Raw genomic sequence first — 25,851 nt, forward strand, 5'->3', positions numbered from 1 at the left:
CTTTATGAATAATGAAAAAGTTGTACCTATGGATATCTATTCTAGATGGCTTCTTAAAATGTGCAACGATTGATATATACGTGTGAATAGTTCTCACATTTAATAATAATTAGAAAAGTGAGTGGTTAATATTACATAATTAGTCGTAAACTCATAATCTTAAGCTTTTATGTTAAATGATGTCCTTACATGTTATACTTTCTCTGCAAGACGTTATCTTCACTACGTCAAAAATTACTACATACTCAAAGACAACTTTAGTAACATTTAAATATAGCCCCCAAAAAGGGAGACAAGTGGATTCACATAAGATTAACATAACCCAATCTTCAAAATAATCCTTATATGTAGGCCTGTCCATGGGTTAGGTTTGTGCCAAACTTGGAACCGACCCGGCAACTTCGAGTGGAAGGCAAGTTGACCTACTGCCAACCACTAGAAACGTCAGGTCAAGTTAGTCTTGGTTTAGGTCTACGATGATCGGTTTCAAGCGAAATTGATTGAGTAGAGCATCTGTAGAGATCTAGCCAAATCTCGTCGAGATTTGGCTAGATTTGCGTTTGAGAGAGAGGGGAGGGTCAAAGAATGGCAAGCTTTAGCAGGGAGGGCAATCAGGTCAATTGGAGTCAATTTTCATGTAAAGACTCACTAACTGATTCATTGGTTTCAGTTTTTGGAAATAAAGATCCATCGTCGATCGTCGTTGGGTCGGTCGGGTCAGTTGGTTTGGGTGGGTGGGTGGGTGGGTTCTAGGTCAAGATGGACAACCCTACCTATATGCAAGTAAAACACAATCTTACAAAATGGGCCTTTTTGAACCAAATTCTACCATCTTTTGGGCCCATTTTAACTTAATTAGTGTAATTTTTAGCCAACTCTAGTCCCACTCCCTCCTCCTCAATCCAAACAGGTAACTCGCTTTACAATGCCCAAAAGATATCAATTCAAGAAGATAAAGTAATAAACTTTAACTCACTAGTGGTCTCTACTCCCCTTTCCTTGTGCCTTTTTGAACCAAATTCTACAATTTTTTGGGCCCATTGAACTCAATTAGTGTAATTTTCAGCTAACTCTACACTCCTTCAATTCAAACAAGTAACTAGCTTTACGAAGCCCAAAAGATAACAATTGAAGAAAATAAAGTAATAAACTTTAACTCACTAAAGGTCTCTTGTAATAGTCAAAACCTACCAAACCTTGCTAGTTACCTTTCTCCCAATTTAATATACCTTCCTCTTTTATAATCTCTCCCTAAATCTCTCTTATATTATTATTTTTTCCCCTTAAACCTCTTTTATCTTCATCAAAATATTATTATAGAATGAATAGTAAATTTTTTATAAAAAGTAAAATTAATATATTCAAAATGGGCCTTTTGAACCAATACTACAATCCTACCATCTTGTAAGCCCATTTATGCTCTACATCCTATTCCAACTTCATCAAGCTATGTATAGTTATATATATACACATGAGCCCATTTAATTTTCTTACAATAATAACACAAAACTCAAAAACCTCTCAGAGACAGTGAGAGAGACAAAGAAAAAAATGGCAAGAAATTCAATTCTGAGCAGCCACCGCCAAGTTCTGCGTCAATTCATTGGTTCAAATTCTCGATCCTTCCAAACTCTAACTCCATCTCCTCCAACTCCAATTCCAACCTCATCTCTCTTCTCTCCGGTTCCTCCTAAACCCTTCCCCTCTGGTTCCTCCATTCTCTCCGGTTCCTCACACGTTCACTTCTCCGACCTTCCTTTCTTCCAATCTCGACCTCTCTCCTCTCCCTCAAGTACCTCTCAATCCCACATTTCCTTTTTAATTTACTATTTTATTAACCAAAAAAAAAAAGATTATCATCAATTATTAATATTAACTAGTATATAACCCATGTTACTGCACGGGAATGGATATATTATTAATCATGAGTTTATTTATGTTTAAAAGGCTCAGTTAAGTCTAAATTCATATTATTAACCAGAAAATTTCATTAACAAAACTTCCCAGTATATATATATATATTATTTGTTCTATTTTTGTGGTTTGAAAATGATATTTATGTGTAGATGGAAGTTGTTGATGAGACTGAGTGGTGGGGTAATAGAGCAGATGACAGGAGGAGGGAAAGAGGAGATGATAATTAAGCACAATTTCAGTCGAGCAGGCCAACAAACCTTATATGATTTGGCTTGTACCTTAATTTAATTTTCACATCACATATGTACTTCCATTCTCCAATAGACCATTTGGAGGAACATATGAAATGAGAAACCACCACTTTTATTACTTCCATTGCGTTCAAATGAGTTTGAATGAAGGGAATTCTCTAGAATGCTTCTCTATTTTGCATGCAAAAATGCAATATCTTCAAAGCAATTAAAACTTGACTTACTTTGACATCATAACTTACTTAGAAATAAAAACAAACAAATAATAACAATTTATTACAGTGGAAATCATTTAGAAAATAGTGCAAATATATCCAAATGAGTTGGTATAACATCATTGTCTAAACATTTGGGACTAATCTTCAAAGTCGAGTCTGTACATTGAGGAGGATATTCATCAAGGGTTTGTTGTAAACAATATTATGATGTGACATTTGTTCTTAATCTCTGAGGGCCTATTTCTAATAAGCCACCTGAAAATTAAGTGAATCCAAAATATCACTGTAAAAAATAGTTATAGCACCGAATTTGTCAGGAGTTTGATGAAACCTAACACAAAAAATGAACACAATGATTACATAATGGCAAGATAATAGGTCTGTAATTTAGATAATATATAAACCATCAAGAAAATATATTAAAAGGCAACCTTTATAAAGAATAGTCCCTTTCGACTCATCTCTATTCAGTATTAATAGTATTATTACAAACTCATATAATGTGTCCTCTCCTGTAATTCCAATTCACACGAAAATTGCTCTAGGTATTATAAGTTCTATTGCAATTTTGTTACAAAACCAATTTGAAAGCTGAATTATGATGCCATGCATAACTGGTCGACAAGTCTACATCAATTCACAACAGAAATGTACTTAATGTCTAGTAGTATAGATCGTTGTGAATTAAATTCAATGCATAATTAATCATTATTCCTCACTAAAACAACCACAATAAACAGGACCCAAAAAGATCTAACCTTGGCAACTGAATCCAATACAATTGACACAAAAAAGTGTAGATAACATTATATATCCATGCCCATCATTGTAAATTCAGTTCAATATATAATTAATCAAACACCCATTAGCCATTATTCCTCACATAAACAAACCCAATAAAATTATTATAAAAAAAAAAAAAAAAAACACACACACACACACCCACACACACACACACATTTATAAAATTTATACTTGGACTATGGCTTGCATTGTATACTTTGCAGTGGAGTGCTCTACGGTTTTGGCTTTCAATAGTTTGCCCTTTACTAATCTCACTAACAATTTGCAAAGGTCATTTTATCTTTAAAGCATTTACTAATTTGTTCCAAGCAAGAACCTACAAAAAATGATACAAAGAAACAAACCTAAGTAAAAAAAATTTACAAACCACATAAAAGCTTAAAACACACAAATCTAAAACTTACATGACAATTTCAAACATCATATCTGCTATTCCAAGGAACCACAATGAATCACACCAGACTAAAACTTATATGACAATATTAGTTAGAGCCTTTGAGGTATGTATCATAATTTGTGTGTGGGTATGAAGAAGCATAGAAAAAGTTAAAATAAAAGAAATATCTCTTATTGTTTTTGTAGATTAAACCCAATTTATGACCACTTTGAACCCCATTCCTCCCCTTTTCTCTTTTGGGTACTACAAAAAGTATTGGAAATTTTTAGCTCACAACATTCTCATAAACTAAACATAATTTCACAAATGATGATTTAAAAAATGGAATATTATACAGGAACTCCTTATACTGCCTAATTGTGCTAAGTGCTAATACATCCTGGATTGTATGATAACTTAAAACAATATATTAAAGCAATCAAAATATAATGCACACACAATGAACATGATAAATCAACTCTAACATTTATGAAATCATCCAACAGGAAAATCTCACAGATTTGTGTAAAATCAAGTCTTGATAGTCACAAATTTACAATCAATATTGTGGTATCCAAAACCATTGTCATTGTCTCATATGCTAACACATACAAAACAGTAAGCTTTTGTGTCCACATGGTCTTTTCTACATTAAGTAACATGGTCTTTCATTTTTCATCCTCTCATAACTAACACAATTTAAAATAATGAAAATCTTCTTCAATTTTCGTCCAATTATGACTGCTAAGCCTTAATAAATGATTTTGTAAATTATTCAAAGGATTAATTAACATGCAAATATTTTCAACATTAGATACCATATCCATATGCTTAACTTAAATTTAGAAATACCCTTTCCCTGAGTAGATCTTATTTATACAATTAAAGTATAATTACTTCAAATTCGTTAGACTACAAAGTACAAAGAGGCCAAACACAAATATGAATAAGGATTTCCTAAACTCTACACCACAAAATGCAATACCACTTCCAAAATGACAATAAAATGTGACATGCAGGTTAGGAATTAAAAAAAAAAAAAAAACCATCTTTTAATATGTACATGTGTCAAAATTTTAAGCGTGATTTTCTCCTAACTCGGCAGCACCTCCTCATATTACCTGTGCTATGCATGGGGTATCCTTCTATTCAACGAAACCATCTCTAGATAGATGCTAAGATTTGAAAATATTTGACCCAATACACTAACATATTCCATAAAGTTTCAATACACTAATATCATATTCCATAAGATATTACATAGTGCAAACAATCAAAATCTCCAAAAAAAAAAAAGTTGTTACAGTGAATATTTTCACAATCAATAAGGCTTCTTGTTTTATTCCAGATGACAGTGATAGAGAGAAATGGTGTGGCTATAAAATAATCCCACTAATCAACAGACGACCTCTAAGACATAAGATGTTAATCAAACAAACAAACTTAGAAAAATTTAATGTTCATGACTTTGATTGCGTGGCTATTGAATGCAATAAAAATACTCTACAATAATATATCTTGATTGAAGAACAACTACCTGCAATGAAAAGAAACTGGCCTTGGCAAATTTGGATGGCTAGTTGATCCCCAAAGTACATTCATCTAGAGACCTTTGAGTTTTCCTTCCATAGTGGAGTAAATTTGGGATGAATCTACCACTACCCCTGCTTTGCTTGTTTATAAAAAGTGAAACCAATAATCAATGGGGGCTTTAAAAGGAGTTGAGCAGACAACCAAGTGCGGAGAAGTAGAAGCCTAAACGTCAAGGTTATCAAACTGATGAAAATTGTATTGAGATTGAGAGAGATGAATAAATGTTACCATTCACTATCCTTATCTACTCTTCCAAGATAAATCCAGAAGTGATTATTCATATTGGACAAAAAAAAAAAAAAAGAAAAAAAGAAAAAAAAAGAAATTGGTAGTCCCCATATGAATCTAGACACATGACACAAAATTAGAGTTCTAATTTGGAATTTCAATTTGAGTTTCTCTCTGCTTCATCTATTATTATATATATAGATTAGGAATTTAATATTTGCTTATCAAATTTCAATTATTGTCCCACAATTTTTAAAATTTGTAATTTCGTCACTGAAATTTTTTAGAAGGTATTAATTTGATGAAAATGATATCTTTTAAAATTTTCAAGAACTAATAAATTAAAATTGATGGGGTAAAATTGAATTTAGGCCAAATTACAAGGAAAAAACGTTAAAATTGATAATTTTATATTTCATAAAATGAGCGTAGTTGACTTGAGATGAAAATGTTATGATGGATAACTGGAAATGCATAGAAAGATAGAAGAAGTCTCTTAAGTAGAAGTATAGATATAGATAACAACTTTTTTTTTTCTCTCTCTCACCCACTCTCTTTTTTTTTTTTTTTTTTAATTTATAAACTCTCTCTCTCTCATGTTAGACATCCAGGGAAAATTAAACATATAAATAAATAAACATAGTAGATACAGATGTAAGGACACAATTCTTTGGCGGCCCAATAAGGATGTTGGGCTCGCGCATGAAAGACCCCTCACAATATGATTTGTAGAGAGTGGGCTTAAAAAGTTAGCCGTTGGTCACGGGGCGGTGCCCGGTCCTGGTTTTGGAGGGATTCGTGTGGAAAAAGGATTTGGGCTTGAACATTTAAGCCCTACGACGTCGCATCCCATGGGATGGGTCTCCTCGGACTTGATCCGAGGACCATTAAGGTCTTACCTCGGTTACCCGACGATGGGTTTTTTCTGTGATCTCTGGTGTTGTTGAGGTGTTCTCACCCATGTAGTTTCTCTTTTTTTTGGAGGTGGGATGGAGTCCCCCTAGATTTATTTACTTTCTTCTTTTATACTCGTCTGCGTTAACTGTCTTTCGTCCACGTGTAGGGTCAACCTTTACAAGACTGATATTTGTCCCATCAGTCTAATCCCAGAATTGTTGGGGATGATTGATAAGGCTGAAGAATACGGCTCTGTTAAGTGCAGAGCCTTATCTGGGAAGGGTCATAAGGGTGACTTTCCCAAGATATTTTTGATCTCTTTTCAAGTTTAGTCCAATACCAGTTTTACCCCTTTACTCCGATGGAATTTTGGATCTGCCGAGGACTGAACTGTCCTCGGCTGTATTCCGAAATAGTCTTGTGCTCTATGTTATCGGGCTTGGGCCATAACTCTCCTCGACTTGGGCCTTCGGACTCTTCACGAGCAAATGGGTCTGGCCCATAGATTATTGGGCCCCACAACAGACATAAAGGTTTACTTGTAGTTATCCAAATTTTTATCTAAAAAATAAAAAACAATTATCCAAATTTAAAATTCCACCAAAAACTATTATTAAACACTAAAACAATAATTCAAATTTAAGAAACAAAATGAAATTACTATCGTACACCCTTGGTGCGATGGTTATTCCATAAATATAAGTACTTGTAGAGTGTGAGGGGTAGGAGCCGGGGTTTAAGTTTTCAGGAAGGAGCTTTACATGCATATACACTGAGATTATGCTAGAATTAAAAAAAAAAAAAAGAATTAATTAAATATTACTCAATGTAAATATTGTTAGGTTAAATTTATTTATTTTGATAGGGGTAAATTTACTTCCTAAAAACAATTGATATTTTCCCCCTAAAAAAAAAAAAATTGTTATTTTCTTCCTAAAAGGAAAAAAAAAGTAATAATTAGAGAGCCGCTAAATCTTGCACGATGTTAGTGGTGGTATTATGGATATGTATTATGGAACAATGAAGTGTTTTGGATGGTTTTGTATTAAATCTTGGGAGGGGTATAGTATTGTGTTAGGTATTATGAATGGTTGTGTATATAAACTATGGTTATGTGTAAGTGTTAAGGATGGTAATGAAATTTCGTCATTTTCATAACAAAAAAAAAAAAAAAAATAGAGAAAGAAAAAAGGAGGATGGTTACGTTTTAAGCATGATAATGTGATATGTGGAAATATATTAAAAATTTTCCTCTGTTTGGTTCGTGGAGGAAAAGAGTGAAAGAAGGGGCTTCTTGTATTTATTTCTTTTAGGTTATTATAACCCATCTCATAGTTTCGTTGTGGGCAAAGCAGAAAGTTCAGTATGATTTTTGAAATAATATAGTGTATTTAAAACTCATACAAGCACGCAAAGACTGTGCAAGACTCTGCATGTGCTGCTTGTTAGCAATGGATAAAGTCTCATATAAAAGTAACAAAACATAACTAAAATTCAAAACTCATACCCAAGTTTCTGACCACACCAAAACTATATAGTGCACTTTAATGGCTGGAAAGAAAAAGGGAAAAAGATATTGAAAGAAATGAATAAGGAGAGAAAAAAAATTATAGTATTAATTAGATAATGAGGGAAAAGTAATAACATTTAATAATGTTTTTTTAACCGTTAAATCTTTTAAAATTTACGATATTAAAAATGTGTAATTATATATATATATATATATATATATATATATATATATATATATAGGGCCTGCTAAGGTTTGTCAATTGTCATGCACTGATGGTTCTTATCGGTATCTCGTTGCCTTTATATACATGTTTCTTCAATACACTCTTACTGGCAAGTCCAACAAAATACAACCCCAAAACATGAATGAGAGGTAGAAGTCCATTTATGGAGAATTGTAGCTGAAGCCTTACACTTGAGAAGCAGGTTAGGCTAGCTGTGGAATAAACCTTGATAATGATTTTTGTGGTTTGGAATGAATTGGGGTCTAAAAAGTGTGGGTTTCCAAAGGGTATCAGCCTCAGGGAAGGAATTAATAAACTAGTTGTGGAATCTCCAGAAGAATTATGTAACAGGTTTGTAACCACTAACCACTACTCACCTTATATTATTTGGAAGACAAGAAATGTCATCTTTATGAATAATGAAAAAGTTGTACCTATGGATATCTATTCTAGATGGCTTCTTAAAATGTGCAACGATTGATATATACGTGTGAATAAAGTCTCACATTTAATAATAATTAGAAGAGTGAGTGGTTAATATTACATAATTAGTCGTAAACTCATAATCTTAAGCTTTTGTGTTAAATGATGTCTTTACATGTTATACTTTCTCTGCAAGACGCTATCTTCACTATGTCGAAAATTACTACATACTCAAAGACAACTTTAGTAACATTTAAATATAGCCCCCAAAAAAGGAGACATGAGTGGATTCACATAAGATTAACATAAGCCAATCTTCAAAATAATCCTTATATGTAGGCTTGTCCACGGGTTGGGTTTGTGCCAAACTTGGAACCAACCCGACAACTTCAAGTGGAAGGCAAGTTGACCTGTTGCCAACCACTAGAAACCTCAGGTCGAGTTAGTCTTGGTTCAGGTCTACGGTGGTCGGTTTCGGGCGAAACTGATAGAGTAGAGCATCCGTAGAGATCTAGCCAGATCTCATCAAGATTTGGCTGGATTTGCATTTGAGAGAGAGGGGAGGGTGAAAGAATGGTGAGTGTCAGCAGGGAGGGCAGTCAGGTCAATTGGAGTCAATTTTCATGCAAAGACTCACTAATTGACTCATTGGTTTCAGTTTTTGGAAATAAAGATCCGTCATTGATCGTCGTCGAGTCAGCTGGTTTGGGCGGGTGGGTGGGTGGGTCGGTTGCTGGGTCAAGATGGACAGCCCTACCTATATGCAAGTAAAACACACTCTTACAAAATGGGCCTTTTTGAACCAAATTCTACCATCTTTTGGGCTCATATTAACTCAATTCATGTAATTTTTAGCCAACTCTATTCCCACTCTCTCCTCCTCAATCCAAACAGGTAACTCGCTTTACAATGCCCAAAAGATATCAATTCAAGAAGATAAAGTAATAAACTTTAACTCACTAAAGGTCTCTACTCCCCTTTCCTTGCACCTTTTTGAACCAAATTCTACAATTTTCTAGGCCCATTTAACTTAATTAGTGTAATTTTCAACCAACTCTACTCTCCTTCAATTCAAACAAGTAACTAGCTTTAGGAAGCCCAAAAGATAACAATTCAAGAAAATAAAATAATAAACTTTAACTCACTAAAGGTCTTTAGTAATAGTCAAAACCTGCCAAGCCTTGCGAGAGACCTTTCTCCCAATTTAATATACCTTCCTCTTTTATAATCTCTCCCTAAATCTCTCTTTTATTATTATTTTTTTTCCCCTTAAACCTCTTTTATCTTCATCAAGATATTATTATAGAATGAATAGTAAATTTTTTATAAATAGTAAAATTAATATATTCAAAATGGGCGTTTTGAACCAATACTACAATCCTACCATCTTGTAAGCCCAATTTTTTTTTTTTTGCTAAAATCTTGTAAGCCCATTTATGCTCTACATCCTATTCCAACGTCATCAAGCTATGTATAGTTATATATATATATACACATGAGCCCATTTAATTTTCTTACAATAATAACACAAAACTCAAAAACCTCTCAGAGACAGTGAGAGAGACAAAGAAAAAAATGGCGAGAAATTCAATTCTGAGCAGCCACCGCCAAGTTCTGCGTCAAATCTTTGGTTCAAATTCTCGATCCTTCCAAACTCTAATTCCATCTCCTCCAACTCCAACTCCAACTCCAACCTCATCTCTCTTCTCTCCGGTTCCTCCTAAACCCTTCCCCTCCGGTTCCTCCATCCTCTCCGGTTCCTCACGCGTTCACTTCTCCGACCTTCCTTTCTCCCAATCTCGACCTCTCTCCTCTTCCTCAGGTACCTCTCAATCCCACATTTCCTTTTTAATTTACTATTTTATTAACAAAAAAAAAAAAAGATTATCATCAATTATTAATCTTAATTAGGAATTTAATATTTGCTTATCAAATTTCAATTATTGTCCCACAATTTTTAAAATTTGTAATTTGGTCGCTGAAAATTTTTAAAAGGTATTAATTTGATGAAAATGATATCTTTTAAAATTTTCAAGGACTAATAAATTGGAAAAAAAAAAAAATTAAAGTTGATGGAGTAAAATTGAATTTAGGCCAAATTACAAGGAAAAAACGTTAAAATTGATAATTTTATATTTCATAAAATGAGCGGAGTTGACTTGAGATGAAAATGTTATGATGGATAACTGGAAATGCATAGAAAGATAGGGGTGATGCTGACGCCTGTTGATGAAAAGATGAGGGAGAGTCACGTGAGATGTTTAGAGGAGAGCGGTTGATGCACGCACCGGTAAGAAAGAGTAGACGAAAAGGGTACGTCAATTAAGGAAGTAACAGAGAGTATGATTTCCGATAGAATAGAATGTTGTGGAAAGGAATACGTGTGGCCAACCCTAACTAACATTGAGGATCCATAGACAACTCAAAAATTTATGACTAAGGTTTGGTTATTGTTATTGTTGTTGTTGTTGTTGTTGTTGTGACTTACTACTGCTGACGTCCAATTCAATAAAGTTCTAAAGAAAAACAATTTTTAGATCTGGTAAAGTCATTTCTAAATCCTCAAATTACAAACATCTATCAAATCACTTATGAATTGCTTCATTTTAAATCTGATAAACAAAAATCTAATTTAGTCCAAATTTCAACATTTTAAATTTTCATATGGAAAGAAAATGTAGTGCATGATGCATATACTGCTTATAGGCTGAGCAATATGGACACAGACAAGACACAACACGAGGGTATGACAACAATTTAATTCTTGAAAAATTAGAGCATGACTGGGTGGGAATATGAAAATTAATTACTTAATTAATATATTGTTCTGTATTTTTTATTTATGTTTAGGCATATTCTATGTTTATATTAACTAGGTTCCTTCTAGTGGTTGAAGGCTTGGGATGAGTTGTAGACCCAAACATCTTGGGTTTGATCCTCACTAGGAGTTCTCCTGGATTACCTGATTCATGTTTTGGCAGGTGGGATCGTGTATCCATGGTTTACTCCCCAAGGGTGGGTTCAAAGGGCCTGCCTTGGTGAGGTTTCACAACATCAAAAAAAAAAAGGAAGAAGTTTATTTTAAGTTTTCAATATAAATAAGAACTATCAAAATATTTAGAGAAAGAATTTTATAGAATAAAAGAATTATATATATTTTTCCTCCTATGACATGAAGGATATGTAAGCATGAGTATCTCAGTGTATTTGTGTTTGTCATGGCATGCCAAGGATTTTGGAGTGTTTGTGCTTCTTACATTACAGGCCTAAATAATGTTTTGATGTTGTTGATATCTTTCAATCTTGATTGATTGATATTTCTGTATTTGGTCGATGTTTGGAATCACTGATTCCACTTGCAAATGGTTTCTTCCACATTCCCCTTCTCTGACTCATTTGGGACTCACCATGTGAGAGAAGAGGCTGTGGAAGCAGCAGCTGATATTGTATTCGATCTAATTACCGTTTGTGTTTGTAAAAACTCTTTAACTTGATGAATAATCAAACATTGTGTTTTGTTTTGTATGCTAAGCCCATGATTTAATTTCAGGTCCATCAAACATTGTCCTCGTTAATTCAGAAAATGACTTCAATAGTTCACTTAGCAAAGCTCAAGGTACATATCTATCCCTCTTGTAAAAAAAATTTCTGTAAAAGATATTCATTTGTAGATGTTTTCTTTGTCTGCAAAGTTTCTGTTGTTTACTTTCTAGAGAACTTATCATTGCTATGTTTTTTTTTGCTACAATTTATTGGCGATAGACGACTCAGTGCCAGCAATTTTCTATTTCACTGCAGTTTGGTGTGGGCCTTGTAAGTTCTTAATTATTTAGTTTTTTTAGTGAAGAAATTTAAAACAAACGGTGTTTTATTTTCCTTGAGATTAAATTTCAATTAATTGTTTTATATTCTTATTATGCAGGCAGGTTCATTGGCCCTATCATCGGTGAGCTGAGTGAGAAATATCCTCATGTGACGACTTATAAGATTGACATTGACCAGGTAGGAAGGGCTCATGGTACTGTGATGTAGTTTTTTCAAATATAGATCAAATTTTCTGGAAATCATACCATGCTCATCATACATTTTCATCAAGGCAAAAAATTAAAATTTTTTCAATCTGGGATTTATTTTTTATGGGGAATATGATTTATAAAATGTGATTTCATTTTACTCTTCAACTGATGTTTTGGTAATTTTAGTTTCCAACTTTTGACTTTCAAATATGGTTTAATAGTTTTTTATTATTATTATTATTATTATTATTATTTTTTATGACTAATCTCATTGAAAAAAAATCACAAAAGGGGCTCAGTCTCAACCACATACACGGGATGTATAAAAGAGATACATCAAATACCATCAAGAAAAACTATATATGGTATAATAGTTTAATGGTTTGTAGAGGATTTTTGGATTCTTCTTTCTTTCTTTTCCCCATATTTTGTTTTATTTTATTATCTTTCAAGATAGAAAATCATTTAACCATGTGAGGAATGACTATAGTAAATCAAATTAGAATATGCATCTAGTTGTTCTCATTTAGCTTTCTGTTAGAAGGAACTGGTATCTAAGGAGTAAGGTAGAAAAGGCCAAAATCATAAACTAGTATACCCTTTTTTATTCTTTTTACCTTTTCTTATACTTAACTGGCAGATTGCATACTAGTACACCATTGTTTGTTACCCAAATGATCAACCAATATACGTTGCGTTTTTAAAAAAACTGTTCTGTTTATAATTTAACTGTTACATAGCTATATGTTCAAACCTAGTGGGGTGTCTTCTACATCAAAAAAAAAATATATATATATATATATATATATATTTTGTCCCCCCTGTGCTTTGGGGGTTCCCATTGATGAAAATAGTTGGTAGATTTGCTTGAGGTAGTTTGGTCATGTACAAAGGAGAGAGAGAGAGATCAATACACGAGTGAGAAAGAGTGATTTGATTTAAGTTGAGGGAATGGAACGATGTAGAGAAAGACCTAAAATTACACTAGTAGTAGTGACAAAGAACATGTTAATTAAGGAAGTGTCAAACAGTCAAAGAGCATGTTTTAAAAAGATTAGAACGGTGGGAAAGAATACATGTGAACAACCCTGATTAGTTTATGTGGATCCATAGCCAACCCATAGTTTTGGGATTAATGTTTGTTGTTAGTTTTTTGTTTTTTTTTTTTTTTTTTTTTTTTTTGGGGGTGGGGTGGGGGAGTCTCAATGGATATATCACTAAGGAATAGAAGTATGGCTATGGCCACTATTTATTTTTTTTTTTGGAGATAAAAGATAGGACCTTTATTCTGTAATCATAGAATATTTATTATTATTGGAGATATAATATTTATTATTTTTTTTTGGAGATAAAAGATAGAACCTCTATTGTGTAATCATAGAATATTTATTAAGTTAAAAGGGAAAATTTTGTAAGTCTGCTATAGAACTAGCTATGCTCTATGGTTTCAAATGTTGTGCTGTTAAGAAGTAACATATTCATAAAATGAGTGTTATTAAAAGTAAAATGAGTGTAACTAAAATGAGAACATTAAGATGGATAAATGGAAATACATGAAAAGAAAGGATCCGAATAAAGGAAATCTGCTTAAAGATAGGGTAGCCTCTGTTGATGAAAAGATGAGGGAGAGTCACCTACGATGGTTTGGTCATGTTTAAAAGAGTTATTTATGCACCGGTAAGAAAGAGTGAGTTGATCCAAGTTGAGGGAATGAAAAAAGGTAAAGGAAGATCCATTATAACATTAATAGAAGCAATGAAAAATGAATTGTCAATTAATGAAGTAATGAGCATGACTTAATAGAGGAAAAGAATATATGTGGCTAACCCTAACTAATTTGTTTAGGATCCATAGCCGACTCCAAAATTTTTTGGATTAGGTTATCTACATAAAATAACAAAGAAACATAAAGCAGCATCTCTATGACCAATAGTATGCATCTCAGCCTTAGAGATTCTGGCTCTTGTGTATGACCGTTGTCCAGGGAGCTGCTATTCCGTGAGTGTAGGGCTGCTTGCTTGTGGTCATGTAGCAATGTCTGGACCATATCCAGAATTGTGAAGGATGTAGCTACTTCTCCTCAAAATAAAACATTATTCCTCGCATTCCACAGAGTCCATACCAGCATTGCCCATATTTCCACCTCCTCTTCCCAGCATTCCATGATGACCTGCTGAAATAAGTAGAGGAAATCATCACCCGTATCTGTTGACTATTGAAATTTGCCTCCAACCATGGCCCATACATTTCTATCCGTGGGACTCATCCACATCGCATGCACCACAGTTTCGGTTTCTTGGTTACAAATGTTGCATATCAGGTCCACCTCTATGTGCCGGCTTCGTAGGCTTTTTTGTGTTGGCAGTGAGTTAGTGCATTCTCTCCAGATGCAATGCTTTACCTTAGATGAAACCTGCAGCTTCCATAGCTTTTTCCAAGCTGGATAATCCACCCAAGCCTGAGAACTCTCTCCCTGTGCTGGCTTATTTAATCCAAGTGCAAGGTGATATGCTGCTTTCATCTTGAAGTCTCCCTTAGGAAACCCGACCCACCCCAGACTGTTAGACTCATTACCTGTGCCCCTAGGGACAAGTAAATTCCCTTTTCCTCCTTATGTTGTCCTAGGTCTTGTGTGAGCCACTAACCACCCTAAATCTTAATTTTCTGCCCATCCCCAACACGCCACATAGTCCATTGATATAGCACATGTATACTAACTCCAAACATAGGAAGGATTGTTTCCTAGCTTTGCTTGAAGGAAGGAGTTATTGGGGAAATACCTTACTTTGAACACTAGATAGAATAATGAGTGTGGCTGCTGCATTAACTTCCACCCCTACATAGCATCCATTGCTAAGGTAAATACATGGAGATCTTTGAATCCTAACCCTCCATTTACCTTCAAATCACACTGTTTGATCCAACATTTCCAATGTATTTCCCTTTTTGACCCCTTTGACTCCACCTATATTTGGCAGTCATAGAATTCAGTTCATCAAACTATGTCTTAAGAATTTTGAAGCAAGACATCATTGTATGTGGGTATGGCTTGAACCATGGATTTAATCAATATTTCTCTCCCTGCCCTTGAAAGTGTGTTTTCTTTCCACCCTTGGAGCCTCTTCATCAACCTTTCTTTTATGCTATTAAAAGTGCTTGCCTTGGATCTTCCCAACAACATCAGCAGGCCAATGTATTTATCATGTCTTGTAGTTGCTTGGGTCCCCATTAGATCATGGATTTCCTTCATGGTTGCATCAGAAGTATTTTTGCTAAAGATATTGGTCTTCTCCCAATTTATTTTTTTGCCTTGAAGCCTTATCATAATAGTCTAAAATCTATAATATGTTTCTACATTCCTCAGTTGTAGCATGGCAAAAGAGCCCTATCATTTGCAAACGAAAGGTGGGAGACCTTGGGATCACCCATACAATTGGATATACTGTGAACCTTTCTATCCACATCTGCTTTCCTCAATAAGGCAGAAAGGCCCTCAGCAAAAATCAAGAAAAGGCATGAGGAAATAGGATCACCTTGCCTTGTTATACCTTTGGTTTCCTCATTTACTAGGACCACATATGATGCTGTACATTTGTAATCAAATTACATGATTTGGGACACCCTTCTTGAGTCAACCATTTTCCAAAATCATCCCTTGCAAAAAACTCCATTCTACCTGATCATAAGCTTTGCTCATGTAGAGTCATTTGCCCAAGCTTTCCTTTGTGCCTAGATTGCATGCTATACAAAAATTCATAAGCTATAGCACATTGTTGGTAATAAGACGTCCCAGTATGAAAGCACTTTGGGAATCAGAAATAATATATCAGAGAATAGACTTTAATCAATTAGATAGGATTTTTTGCACTATTTTGTAGAGGACATTACAAAAACTTATTGGCCTATAATCCAGGATTTTCCTATAGTACACTAGAAATGTACTATAGGGGCAAAAAAATCAAGAGAGCCCAAGTTACAATGATCAATTAAAACAGGAAGGGAAAAACAAGAATAGGTTGGCAAAACTAGACTCCATTCAAGGAGAGTAAGAGTATATGCCTGAAATTTAAAATAGATAGGACTGCCTTAGTAATAGATTAACCAATAATAGACCAATATTTATGATAAAAGAAGATAGACATACTTTGCGGATCTGGGGCTTTGAAAGTTGAAACTGTGTATTTGGAAAACAACTTATTGTATTATCTATGGCTGTGAATGGCTGGAGTAGGCTTCTTTTATGATTATCAGTAACCTCTCCGTCTATGGCCTCTGAAAATTCATTCTCAAAGGACAGGGTGGAAGTAGTGAATATTTTAGTAAAGTGTCTCTCTGCCAATACACCAATGTCCTCATCACTAGTACACCATTTCTCCTTCTCCCCCATGAGGCCTAAAATGGTATTTTTGGTCCGTCTCAGTGTTGTTTGTAGATTATAAAATTGTGTTTCTATCTCCTGCTTCTAGCCATGTAGCTTGTGATCTCTATCTCCATTGCAACTTTTCCGTGTGTAGGATCTCATTTATGGTACAACTAATTTATAGACTCTCTGTTGGATCCCATAGCATCATTCTTCATCAACCCTCCAAATCGGCAAGTTTGGTGTCCAATTCCTTATGGTTTCCTTGAAAAGTTCATCTCCCCATTGATCTAATTGGATTCAACATCGTTTAATTGTTTTGTGCACCACATACGTTGGATTGCCTTGGATAACTTCTGATTCCCACACCTCATGGATGGTTTTTTCAATTCTTCTCTCATAGCTCATTTTTCTTCTAGCTTACACTTTTTTTTTTTTGATAAGTAATAAGCTTTATTGATATAAAAATTAAAAAAAAAAAAAAAAAAAAAAAGACACCCTAGTACACAGGGAGTGTGCAGGGGTCAACAATCAAGAATAAAAATTACGAGAATCAAGAAAAACAAAAAGAGAAGAGAATGATTGGTTTCGCAAAACAGACAACCAATCCAATAAAGTTCTAAAGAAAAAAAAGCTTAAGGTCAGGAATGGATCTCTCAATATCTTTAGCTTACACTTTTTTTTTGTGTTTTGGGGTGGGGGGGGGGGGGGGTTGGTGGGCATGGTACATGCTTCACCATGCTTTTAAACTAATCCATCCATGACAATATGGCTATTGTCCTATCAATACTCTCTTGAATATTGACGAACCCCTCTCTATCATTATTCCATGTATACAACATTCCAAATATACTCTAGGTCAATTAATTTGCATTGATCAAGTGCTTCTCTAAAATCCAACATTTTCTGGTTTCTTGTAATTGTCTTGCTCTAGGATCTTGTTAAAGTCTCCAAAGCATAGCGATGACAAAGAATGCATGCTTCCTAGCTTCTTCAACAATGCCCAAGACTCAGATCATTTAGGGAATTTAGAACGTCCATAAAAACCCTTCAATCTCCATCTTCTATTATCCCATCTACCACAAGTGCATCTATATGGTATTGGGAATAATTTTTTTTTTTTTTTTTTTTTTTTCCAATTGGGGCTTCTTCACTTTACATCATTTTCAATACACCGCTTCTACCCAAACTTGGAACAATGAGGGCATTTCTAAAGCCAAACCGACTTTGAATTCATGACATTCTTCCAACATCCAGTTTTGTCTGAATGAGGAACAAAACTGTGGGACCTTGAGGCTTCACTATGTTATGAAGAGATTGAACTGCTTGGGTGTTCCCAAGTCCCCGGCAGTTCCAACTTAATAGCTTCATTGATGTCACTGTACAGCTGCTCACCAGCCTCTGCCTTTGAACTTTCGATATTTTCCACACTGGGCATACCCATCAGTGCTCGCTTTTTCCAAGATAACTTTGTATCTTGGGCTTCCTCATAAAAAATCCCAACTCTCTTTGTCCCTACATGATCGAGCGGCATGAGAACAGCCCCACACTGCATGGCATCAGTCCGCACAACTCTCTTCCACGTGATCTGCCTGAGCCCAATATTCTCTTTTATTTCCTCTACTTTTTCACTGTTGCTTGTTGACACCCTCAAGTTCAAATCACTGTTTCAGTCAAAACAACTCTTTTCCTGCAGCATGTCCCATCAACAGAGGCATTTGAAGACAGTGAGTTAATGGCCTTTGGAATGTACTGGGATTGATCACCCAAGATTGCGGGATTTGTTTCGGAGATTGACCAAGCTGTGCATGATTTTCTCTTCGGCCTGATTTTTGGTCCTTTGCGTTAATGTCCACATGATTCATTAAATCCTGATATATCTCCATTTTTTCCGGAGCTTGAACTCTTCCTTGATTCTGGTCTTCTACCAATTGCACCCTTCGTTGTTGCCCCCTTTTTTCTCTCTCTTGTGAATCTCGGAATTCATTAATGCTAGAATCTGCTGCATTGAACTTTCCATTTCACCCCATCACTGCCCTGCTCCACCACTGTTGCCGCCTCATGAGTGCCAGTGTTGGCCAAATGTTTTGTTTTCTTCAAGTCTGAGCAAGTGCCAACCTGATTCAACTCCGTTTTCTCCCCATCCACGTCTCTGGTCTCCCCCATTCCTTCAGTCCTGCCCCCCAGGCCAGTCTCCATCTCTTAATCCACCTGAAACCCAGATCCATTTCCTATATTGGTTGCCTGGGCTTGTTTCATCAACTCTCTTGTTGCACTGTGTTTTAGCTTCTCTAAATGGCCACACTGATGACAGAACACAGGTAATCTCTCATACTTGTATGGCCACTAATTTTAAAAAGAAAGATTTGTATCCTTTTTAAAGGAACCAAGAAATTGATTTCATGATGGTTGCATCTAGGATTAAATAGTTCTTGTAATCGTGCATGGCCCTACTGGACTTGGAGATCATATAAGTCTGTAATGGTATTGCATTAGGTTGTAAAAGCTGAAGTAACTTTAGATTGAATGAGAAAAATGGACAAGCACAGGTGTATGAGAGAGAGAGATCTGCGTCTTTCTTATGAAAGAAATTCTGTTCAAAGGCAATTACTGAGGCATTTTGTCAAAGGCGATTCTCAATGTGTTTGGTAAATGTTGAATAGAAGGTTGTGGTCATCATCATTGGAAATATGGTAGTTAAAGGCAAGCACCTAGGTGCCACTCAAGTGCCTCTAAGACTCTAAGGTGAGGTGGCTTTAGAGCCTATGTGAGTGCCTCAAACCTTCTCACCATCTCCATGGTGAGAAGGTGCTTTTGCCTCCTCATGCCTTTGGAGATACAAGCCCTTGGCGCTTTAAGGTGGCCTTTTGCCTTTGACTACCTTGATTGGAATCCTGTTTAAACAAGTATTTTACCTTACAAATAATTGGAAGCTGTGGTGGTTTGAGACATTGAGGTGTTAGGATATATAGGCCACTTTAGAAAGAACTGGATTTGAGTCACAAATGGTTATTTAGAATTATAGTGCATAGAGCTTTATGCTTCTTTAACCTCTTCCCCCCCATTCTTCAAACCAAAAAAAGAAAGAAAGAAAGAAACTATTTCAGTTTCTTCTTCATTAAGTTCTTGTGTTTTCAGCACATTTCTATGCAAATCTATGCTCCTTGAAGAAATATTTCCATTTGCTTCATAGAACAATGTTCATTTGCTTTATTGAAAACTTCTCACAGAATTTAATGGGTGTGTTCTCAGCTGTCTCTATGGGAATTTAATTTAAAAATTATCCTCCTCTAGAATTCCTACAAAAGCAATTGCGTTACATTATGCTTTGCTTGATTGTATTGTCTCATTTTTTTTTTTTTTTTCAATCATCATTTGACATGTGGCTTCCTTGACAAGTTAAATTATTCTGGATTTTGGTATCATAACTTATCATGCATCAAAGTTCGCAGGCTAATTAGTTTATTCTATTTACAGGAAGGCCTTCAAAGCATATTAAGCAAGTTAAATATTACCTCCGTGGTAGACAACCTGATCCTTCTTTTCTGTTTTTTATTTCAATTTTTTTTTAATGTTCTTATGTCCATATGTGGCTCCAGAACCTGTGTATATATAATTATCTTTGTTTCCAAAAAATTATTGATTGACGTAGTGTTCAAAATGCTTATAGTTGGCTTCTGTATTTGCATATATTAATATGGGTAAAACTTAAGTATAGTTCTTTATATGCCGTACTAGGTTCCCCAATAAACTATAAACAAATACCTTCATTGAATTTGATTATCATTGGAAAAGATAATGTTATTTTTACTTAATTGCAGAATTTAATCTACAGGCTTGAGGAATTGTACCTAAGTTTTGTCTTATTAATATATAATAGGATCATGATCAAGTTATATTTGGTATAATTTTTTGTCAATGATACATGCATCACTTAATAACTTTTTATTGGATTGTTGGTTTATTTTTATTTATTTTTTGTTCTTAACATATATACCAAATTTCGTGTAAATCAAATCTTTACTATTGAATCCATAAAATTTAAACATTTTATAAATGAGGTAATTATTGAGTTTTAATCATCTCTACATTTTGCAAGCATGGATTGTATAAAGAGACAATATAATCCAATAGTGGATTTGTCAAAAATACATCCATTAAAAAAGTTATTAAGTGGTACAAGTTACATCAAGTAGCTCTTGAACATAACCATATATAATATATTTGTTACTAAGCTGGATTTTTTTTTCAGCCAACACTTCATTTTTATCAAAATGGGAAAAAGGCTGCTGAAGTGATTGGAGCTGATGTTGCTCGCTTGACGAACACCATCGAAAAACTCTACAAGTAATTCTTTCCTGATCTACTTGACATCATCTTTATGCCTTTGAGCATCTGTGAATGTTGTAAGCAAATTTCTGCTCCTTTTGAACCAGGTGTCGCATAGTAGGCATAAAGATTTTAAATGGTCAAAGAAAAAGGTTCTTTTTTAAACGTGATTGATAATATATGTGGCTTCAAATTTGGTTCTGAATCCTAAATTCATTTACAAATCAGATGAATTGGATGTACTGGGGTTTATCATAGAATGTGTTGCAACTAGGGGTGGCAAAGGAAGCCCAAACTCATTTGCCCACCTAAATCCACCAACTTTAATTGGATCCAAGCTCATCCAATTATTAGTTAGGTTAAATAGGCATCAATCCAATTAGACCCAATAATTATTGAGTTTTAACTAAAAACCCATTGAAGCCCATTTAACTTAGCCCTTCCCATAATAATAAAAAATAAAAATAAAAATAAAAATAAAAATAAAAAAGCCCTCAAACGTTTCAGGATTTTCATTTTCCTTCATTTTCTTAGCCTCCAAACACCTCTCTCTCTCTCTCTCTCATGGAATCCATTGGAGTACCCAAAAACAAAGAAAGCAATATATGAACAATCAAAATATAAATTTAGGTTATGTTTAGTAACAATTTTTGTTTTCTATTTTCAAAAACTTATTTTAGGGAATATAAAGAAAAAATAATTTTCTTTTATTTTTGAAATTAAAAACATGTTTGGTTAGTCGAAATAAAAAAAAAAGTTTTAAAAAAATACTAAATATTTTGTTACTAGAATTGAACTTTAATGCCAATTCAGTAAATGAGACATATTTATTAAATTAAATGCGTATTTTCTTTTACTTTTGAAAATTAGAAACTGAAAACAGCATTTTGCATGTTTTTAGTTTCCTTCACAAATTGAGTTTTGAAAACAATTTTTGTTTTTTGTCAATTTTGGGTTGCCTAACAAGTTTTTTAGTTTTAAAAATAGAAAATTATTTTTGAAAATAGAAAATAAGGGGGAAAAACAGTTACCAAATATACCCCTATATTTTTTCTAGGTATTATTTTCTCAGTAAACAATCATAGAAATTTAAAAAGTAGAGTAGAGAATTTTAGAACCTTGAACAGCGCCCATTTACTACCTAGGGATTCTCACCGACGCTCTTCACCTCCGTCGAAACCCCGACTCCCCGCTGGAAATTCACTACAACGCATCCCCTCACTGGCAATGTCATCCTCGCTGCCACCTCAATATCGGAGTACAACCTGGCAATTGTTCCCGCCGTTGAATCCACCATCAATGCCGTCCAGGAAAACGCACTGTTCATAAATGGCCTCTCCACGACCTCAATTTACAAATCGTCCTTCAAAATGGCGGCGACGTTGTTGGTGGCAGATAGTTGCTTTCGAAATTCCAGGAAAGTTTTGAGCTTGAAATGGCATTTCTTTGTATTTGTTGCACTGTTTGGTTGCCAAGAAAGTGAGAGAAAATAGAAAAGAAAAGAAAATATTTTTTTTATTTGGATTTTTAATATAATTGCTAATGTGAATGTGCTTATGTGGAATTTTTTAATCCCAAGAATGGAGACTAAGAGGGTGGAGAAGGAAATTCAAGAAAGTGTTGGGGTCTTCACTTTAATGACATTTTGGTAATTTTGATAATTGGGTAATTGGGTGAGTTAGGTTTACCCATAATAATTGGGTTTGGTTGAATTTGGATTAGAAACAATTAGTTAAATGAGTTTTATATACCCAACTCAATTATGCCCACCTCAAATTCATCCATTTGACACCCCTAGTTGCAACTATCGTTACATTAACAAGGATTTCACAATTGGCGATCATGTTGCATGCTTGAAGGACAACATGAGAAATTTTTACAGTTTATTTCTCTCTACCATCTGTGATGCCTATGCTTTGGTATTATTTGGAGTTTGGTTGGGATTTTGGATCAGTTTGGGATCTGTTTATTTTGCTGAAACTGAAATTTTTTTATTAAAAGTACCGTAGATAAGGGTAAAAGTTAGTTGAAATTGTACAGTGAGATCTATAAATAGTATCAAAAAGTATAATAAAACTCATAAATAATAACAAAAGCAAACTGAATAGTAAAATAAGTTGACAAAATTAATCATGTCAAACGTATACTTCTAGTTCCACTTCACTGATGTGGCACTCATATGAACTTTTTTTTTTTTTTTGAGAAAGCACTCATATGAACTTGAACCGACTAAGATTGCTTTTTTTTTTTGGGAGAAAGGACTAAGATTGCTTTTTTCATATTCAAAGCAAGCATCCATGCCGTCTTAGTTTTAATGTAAAATTTGGATTGCATGATTAATTGTTTGTTCCGCTTTCCCCCGGCAGGACTGATTGAAGATTCCAGTCAGGGATTGATGGCAGATGATTATGTAATTTGACATATTTGTAAGTTTTTAAAGAAAACTTCAGAAATTGATGGAAACCATGTTTCTGGTCAGGTTCAGCCTTTCAAGTACTTCTTAGGCCCACAAGGTTTTTATTTTCATGAAGTAAATACTGTATATGAATTGGATTTGACGAGAGGAAGGACCTACGCAATTGGACTGTGCACAAAGTAGTGGTGTTGTCAATAGCAGTTATTGTTGCATGGCCTAGGCAAAAGGGAGAAAACAATTTTGGGCCGAAGTCCTGGTCCCAAATTAATTAGGATGCCGCTAATCTACTTTATTTTTTATTTCCATTTTGGTGATGACTATTACCAGATTAATATTTAGTTATTAGAAAAAGTTTTTTTAATAACAAATAGATTTAGAGCTATTTTTCTCTAACTCACTATGTAATGATTGAAGAGACAATCTATGTATAGTTTTAGTAATATGACAAACTCTACAGCTTAAACAATTGCACTTTTTTTCCCTTAGACCATAAAGCATTTTGTCCATAAGGAGATGTCAATTAAGCTACAAGGCCTTTGGCATGTAGAGATTATTTGGTTGTATTGATTAATAAAACACAAACAATGTTGTCATTTTTAAGGATGCTAAAATTCAATATAGATGTATTTTTGTTTAAAAAATGTAGATATTTGTTTGAATTTGATTGAGGAACTTGAAACACTACACTTAAGTTATTGTACCTAGATTTAATCCTGATTATTTGTAATTTTGTTAACAAAACATCTAATCGAATGTAGATGTTCTAGTGTTTAAAAAAAAAAATAGCAAATAAACTTTTAGACCAAAGAAGAAACAAAATGGAAAACCAATATCTAATTAATACTTGTGTTTAATACTATAACTCAAGCATTGGGGCCCAACCCAAAAAAAAAAAGAGGAAAACCAATATTTAATTGTGCTTTACTCTATGAATAAGTCTGGTGCCACAACTTGTATCACAACTCACCACATAGACGAGTTGTAGGTGAGTTGTAGCACAAATTGTGGCAACAGAACTACTCTTACTCTATTTGATGGGCTCTTATGCACAAAATAATAATAATAAAGATAAAAGTGACACCCACACCCAACCGAACCTGAACTAATGTGGGTCACGGTGTGTGTGAGGCCCACTTTTATAAAAATACGATACGTAAACTTATTAAACAAAATAATATCAAACAAAATAATAAAATAATAAACAAAATAATAAACGATATCAAACAAAATAATAAACGATATGTAAACTTATTAAATATTTTTTACCCTTCTCATGTGGAATCATGCCTTATCATCACCTTCACTAATGTATAAGTAGACACATTTGAAGTCAATTTCTTATTAACTCGTTAATAATTTTGAACAATTGACTACATGATATTATTCTCCTTATTGAGTATGACATAACCGAACAGAAACCCATCTTAAAATATGTACCTTAAAATATGTACGTGGATCTCACTTTTATTTTGGCTCAATGTTAGCCAAAGATCCATTCTTCCAAGCCCATTTTTTCATAAATTTTAGTGAGTTTATATATATATATATATATATATATCACTTAATTTAAAAGTTCTTTTTTTTTTTTTTGGTAAACACTTAATTTAAAAGTTCATAGTCTACAAATTTGAACTCAATTATATTACATCAAATCCTTACTTCTTCAATTATAGCTGCAATAATGGAAAGAAATGGGGGAAGAAATTGTATTGTGCGATAGTATAAGGGCACCATTGCATATTGACCCCACTATCATTGTTGCTATCATTAATGTTGGTTTTGTTGACAAGATATTCCCCAGCCGGAGGGTGAAAGTTAAAGATGCTAACAGGCCTATAGCCTGCCATAAGTAGCAGAGAGAGCATAGGGTCAAAGGCAGGATAGAAGCAGAGAGAGGCAGAGACCGATGGGTCAAAAGATTGAAACAATGATAGGGTCTGAAACATCTGAAACTGGGTCCATTTCCCACCTTCACTTTCAGCCTGTTTGTAAAAATAAGACAGAGAGTGTGACAAGGGAAGTCCATCTATTCAATTGTTCACACAAGAATAATACATAAAGCTAGAAAAAAAAATAAAAATTTGGTGTGGTCTGGTCTCTTTGTTTTTTTCCCTATCCCTTGAACAATCATTTCCATACTTCTTCTGAAAAATAAAATAAAATAAAATTATGATCATAATGTCCCATTTCTAATATAGTAAATTGTGAATGGTAAAGAAAAAAAATGTTAGATTCTTGGACATTGAAACAACCTAACATTTTATCTAACATTTTATATAAAATAATT

General features: G+C 34.1%; 1 protein-coding gene across 8 annotated transcripts; it reads left to right on the top strand.

The window, feature by feature from the left end:
• The first annotated feature begins 1,498 nt into the window (after nucleotides 1-1,498).
• On the top strand, nucleotides 1,499-24,021 carry LOC115967983 (thioredoxin O2, mitochondrial-like). 8 transcript variants are annotated; one of them, XM_031087170.1, is made up of 8 exons: nucleotides 9,966-10,265; nucleotides 11,425-11,481; nucleotides 11,994-12,059; nucleotides 12,206-12,256; nucleotides 12,366-12,445; nucleotides 20,297-20,341; nucleotides 21,072-21,166; nucleotides 23,515-23,993. In XM_031087170.1, the coding sequence occupies exons 1-8, from the start codon at nucleotides 10,019-10,021 to the stop codon at nucleotides 23,522-23,524; spliced, it is 651 nt and encodes a 216-aa protein (XP_030943030.1). In that variant the 5' UTR covers nucleotides 9,966-10,018; the 3' UTR covers nucleotides 23,525-23,993. The 8 variants fall into 8 exon arrangements, with proteins under 8 accessions (XP_030943035.1, XP_030943033.1, XP_030943036.1 ...); XM_031087168.1 differs by having other exon boundaries at nucleotides 23,628-23,979; XM_031087175.1 differs by lacking the exons at nucleotides 9,966-10,265; nucleotides 11,425-11,481 and adding an exon at nucleotides 1,499-1,792 and having other exon boundaries at nucleotides 23,515-24,021.
• The last annotated feature ends 1,830 nt before the right edge of the window (nucleotides 24,022-25,851 follow it).

This window comes from Quercus lobata, chromosome 11 (genome assembly GCF_001633185.2).
Source record: "Quercus lobata isolate SW786 chromosome 11, ValleyOak3.0 Primary Assembly, whole genome shotgun sequence".
Taxonomy (NCBI): Eukaryota; Viridiplantae; Streptophyta; class Magnoliopsida; order Fagales; family Fagaceae; genus Quercus; species Quercus lobata.

Excerpts from the sequence above, each read along its gene's own strand:
- LOC115967983 (XM_031087168.1), top strand. The coding sequence starts at position 10,019 with ATGGCGAGAAATTCAATTCTGAGCAGCCACCGCCAAGTTCTGCGTCAA. Across the intron at positions 10,266-11,424 it reads ACCTCTCTCCTCTTCCTCAG|GTGGGATCGTGTATCCATGG; the intron begins GTACCTCTCAAT and ends ATGTTTTGGCAG. Across the intron at positions 21,167-23,627 it reads ACCATCGAAAAACTCTACAA|GTTCAGCCTTTCAAGTACTT; the intron begins GTAATTCTTTCC and ends GTTTCTGGTCAG.